Raw genomic sequence first — 3,970 nt, 5'->3', positions numbered from 1 at the left:
AAATGCTACTATATTACGTTATTGGAACATTGTAATATCCAAATTAAAAAAATAAATAAAAAAAATTTAATAGGAAAAAAAAATTTATTTATCTTCTCTCTTGTAGAATATACTTTTAAACATGAAGTATCAGAAGCAATAAAAGAATCATCTATATGGGAGTAATGCTTAGGTTTTTTAGTAATATTTAAGATAATATTTGTTATCATATTCATTGTATATTTTTCAGAAATTTTAAATTAATATTTTATATAAAAAAAAAAATTGTAATTATTTTTTTTATGTATATTTAAGTTAATTTCTATCTATGAATATAATAAATATTCATGACTTTTTAAAAAAAGGAATAGAAAAATAAAAATTTGAAAGTTATTAATAAAAATAAGAAATATTAAAATATTCATGAAAAAAATATGTTTTATAAATATAATATTGAAATTTTCACATGAAAATTTTTAAGAAAATATTACTTAATAATATAATTATAACTGATTATATAAATGAAATGCTGAAAATATAAACAATAAATATTTATTATAAATAAATTCAAATTTTTTAATAATTTGTTGCTAAAAATAAAGGTTAAGGTACTGTAAAGTTTCTATTCACTTTTTAAGAAAAAAAAAATTTCTAAAAAAAATTTCTAAATGAATAAAAAATTAAGAATTATATGCATTTATATAATAATGATAATGATTTTATAGTGATATTTATATATTTCAAATTACAATTGTATAATATTAATTGTAATAACAGTAATATTATAGAGAAAAATAAAATTTAAGATAAAATATATTATAATTTAAATTATAAATGTAAAGATAATAGCAATATATAAAATTTTCTGAGAAGTAACATTAAATGAACTTTAATGATAATAAGATTAATGACTTTTTTTATTTTAGTATAAATATTATCAATTTTAATTTGATTTTTTATAATAGCTCAACGATATAACTAAGCATATATATATATATATATATATAATAAAATAGAATTTCATTTTAGAAGGAAACAAGTTGAAGTTAAAAATTGCAGCATGCAAAAACGTTTCTTATGTATCATTTTTTTTTTAATAAATGAATTGTTACAAGACATAAAATATGGTTACAAAAAAAAAAATAAAAATGAATAAAATAAATAAAAATATGAATATTTTAAGGAGAGAGAATGTATTATATTAATTATTAATAGAATATATTTCTAATATTACAAGAAAAATGGCACAGAAGATATATGACTCTACATTTTCATAATAAAATTAATAACAATTTTAATATGAAAGAAAAAAAAATTTATGATGTTTATCAAATAATAAAAAAGATTCTATAATAGTTCCCTCATTTTTAAAAAAACTAAGAAAGATGAAACATGCTATATAGTAGTAATAAAATGCTTTGGTATTAAAAAAATCACAAAAAGTAATAATTTTTTTATACGATATATGATAATGCACATGCCTATTTATAAATCAAATAAAAATTAAAAAGGTTATAGAGTAATATAATAAATTTATATTGCTTATAGTGATTTCAAAATGTATTTTTTTTTTTTTTAAAAATTATATTTATATAGATCATTTATAACAAAAACATTAAAAAACATCTATTGATATTTAAATAATTCCAAAAAAATATTTATTATTTTTTATATATAATTTTGAATGCATATTTAAAACTTATATGATTTATCTATTTAAATGAATTTATGTAAAATAATAATAAATGAATTATTGTAAAATTCATTTAAATAGATAGATCATATAAGTTTTAAATATGCATTCAAAATATTACATTTTTATTTATTTTAAAATTATAATTATACGAAGGAAATGTAATATAATTAATTGAGTGATTTATCAAATGTATGTTCAATAATTTTTGTAGAGTATTGAGCAAATTAATTATTAAAAGGCATGTAGATAAATATCTATTAATTTTAATTGGGTTTTATTAATTCTCTTATATAGAGGTTAAATTTAAAGTTAATTAAATATTTAATTGCTTTTAAATATATCAATATTCATGCATAAACTATATATAACTTATAATAAACATCTCATATAAACACAAATATAATAAACTTAATGAAACATTTTATCTTCTAATATTTCATTATATATTCAGATATTCTTATTTATTTTAGGAGTATTTCTTCTTTTTATATGTACTTGTTTTATCCCCTTTGATTATTTAAAATTTTTTGCTATGCATATCATTCCCTATGGAAAATGTACTTATTTAAAATTTATAAAAATTAATAAAATAATTATGTATAAATAACACAAAAAAAAAGATAAAATGAATATATGCATATAAAGGGAAAAAAATCAATGTTCAATATGTTATATTTGCAAATTTTAAAACAATTCGTCTTTTATGAATTTTTAATTTTCGTTTGTTTGAAATATCAAGGTAAATATATAACTCTGTTCATCACGGAAACAGGCTAATATATACTTTTATTAACTATTGAGTTATTAATAAAAATAAAAAATTAATATAATGTTTATTTTAATTAATGTTAAAATATAATAAGAAATTAATGTATAACACAATATCCATATACTTGGCAGTGGAAGAATAAAAATTTCCATAATTTTAAAATATATTATTAGTTATGTAGAAGATGTAATTTATTTTTGTTATATATATTATTCAGAAATAGAAGTACATAATAAATTTCTTTTATTTTCAAATGCTACAACTTTAAATTAATGAAACTTTATTAATAACATAAATACCTATATAATTATGCATACCAGTATAATAAAAAATAAATTTCTCCAAAAAAGATGCATAAATAAACAAATATATAGCATTTAATTAAATAATAAATATAAAAATGAAAAAATATAAATAAGAAAAAATGCTATTCAATGCTAAATATGTAATATAATGGAAAAATTTAAAGAAAGAAATTTACAAGTTTAGTTAAATGGTAATTAAATATATGCTTATTTATCAATCGTATAATTCTTAAGTAATTTCTAATAATGATACTAAGTTTATAGTTTTTCAATATTATAATTCCGATTACATTAATAATTAAGATACTATTTATCTTTATATACCATTTTATTTTTCCCAGAACACTATAATTTTTAGGATAATTATACTCTTAATTTATATTTTAAAATTATTCTTACCTTTCAATAAATCTACAATATGAAGCGAATTAAAAAAAATAGAAATGCTAATTAGTAATATGCAACTACAAAGTAACGTATTACTATAAAATGAATCCATAAATACCAAACTAGATATTATATAAGAAACTATTGGTAAAATTACAATGGAAAAAAGAGAAATTTTTCTTAAAATATTTCTATACAATAATTTATTGTCTGTTATTTTCTCTTTAACATTTTCTTGTAATAATTCTGTATCTCTTTCTGAACACATTTGTTCTATTTCTATTGGTAAGTTTGTTTTTATTACATCCGTCCTTTTACCTTCAGCTAGTGATCTTGCAGTTCTTAAATCAAATTTATCTTTTAAGGTGTATTTCGTATCCATGGGTCTACAAGTACACTAAAATTTGAAATAAAAAATCAGTATTTAAATGAATATTTCTTTATATATAAATCAAAATTTATTAAAAAATTTAAATTTAAATATATTAAAAAAAATTATTTTTAAATGTTACTATATTACGTTATTAGAACATTGTAATATCCAAATTAAAAAAATAAATAAAAAAAATTTAATAGGAAAAACAAATTTATTTATCTTCTCTCTTGTAGAATATACTTTTAAACATGAAGTATCAGAAGCAATAAAAGAATCATCTATATGGGAGTAATGCTTAGGTTTTTTAGTAATATTTAAGATAATATTTGTTGTCATATTCATTGTATATTTTTCAGAAATTTTAAAATAATATTTTATATAAAAACAAAAATTGTAATTCTTATTTTTTTTATGTATATTTAAGTTAATTTCTATCTATGAATATAATAAATATTCAT

General features: G+C 16.4%; 2 protein-coding genes across 2 annotated transcripts; both read right to left on the bottom strand.

The window, feature by feature from the left end:
• Positions 1-17: 17 nt before the first annotated feature.
• Positions 18-215, bottom strand: PRELSG_0016050 (Plasmodium exported protein, unknown function; the record flags this gene model as incomplete). The annotated part of the gene is made up of 1 exon (XM_028677934.1): positions 18-215. A coding segment is annotated over one exon (198 nt), but the record flags the coding sequence as incomplete, so codon positions are not given.
• Positions 216-3,125: 2,910 nt separating this feature from the next.
• PRELSG_0016000 (Plasmodium exported protein, unknown function) lies at positions 3,126-3,854 on the bottom strand (the record flags this gene model as incomplete). The annotated part of the gene is made up of 2 exons (XM_028677923.1): positions 3,126-3,533; positions 3,657-3,854. 2 exons carry the CDS (start codon positions 3,852-3,854, stop codon positions 3,126-3,128), a joined length of 606 nt encoding a protein of 201 aa, XP_028531364.1.
• Positions 3,855-3,970: the final 116 nt, after the last annotated feature.

The sequence above is a fragment of the Plasmodium relictum genome, assembly GCF_900005765.1.
Source record: "Plasmodium relictum strain SGS1 genome assembly, contig: PRELSG_00_v1_169, whole genome shotgun sequence".
In the NCBI taxonomy this organism is placed as follows: domain Eukaryota; phylum Apicomplexa; class Aconoidasida; order Haemosporida; family Plasmodiidae; genus Plasmodium; species Plasmodium relictum.
Note: the sequence above shows the minus strand (reverse complement) of the source record. Positions and strands in the feature narration are given on the sequence as shown.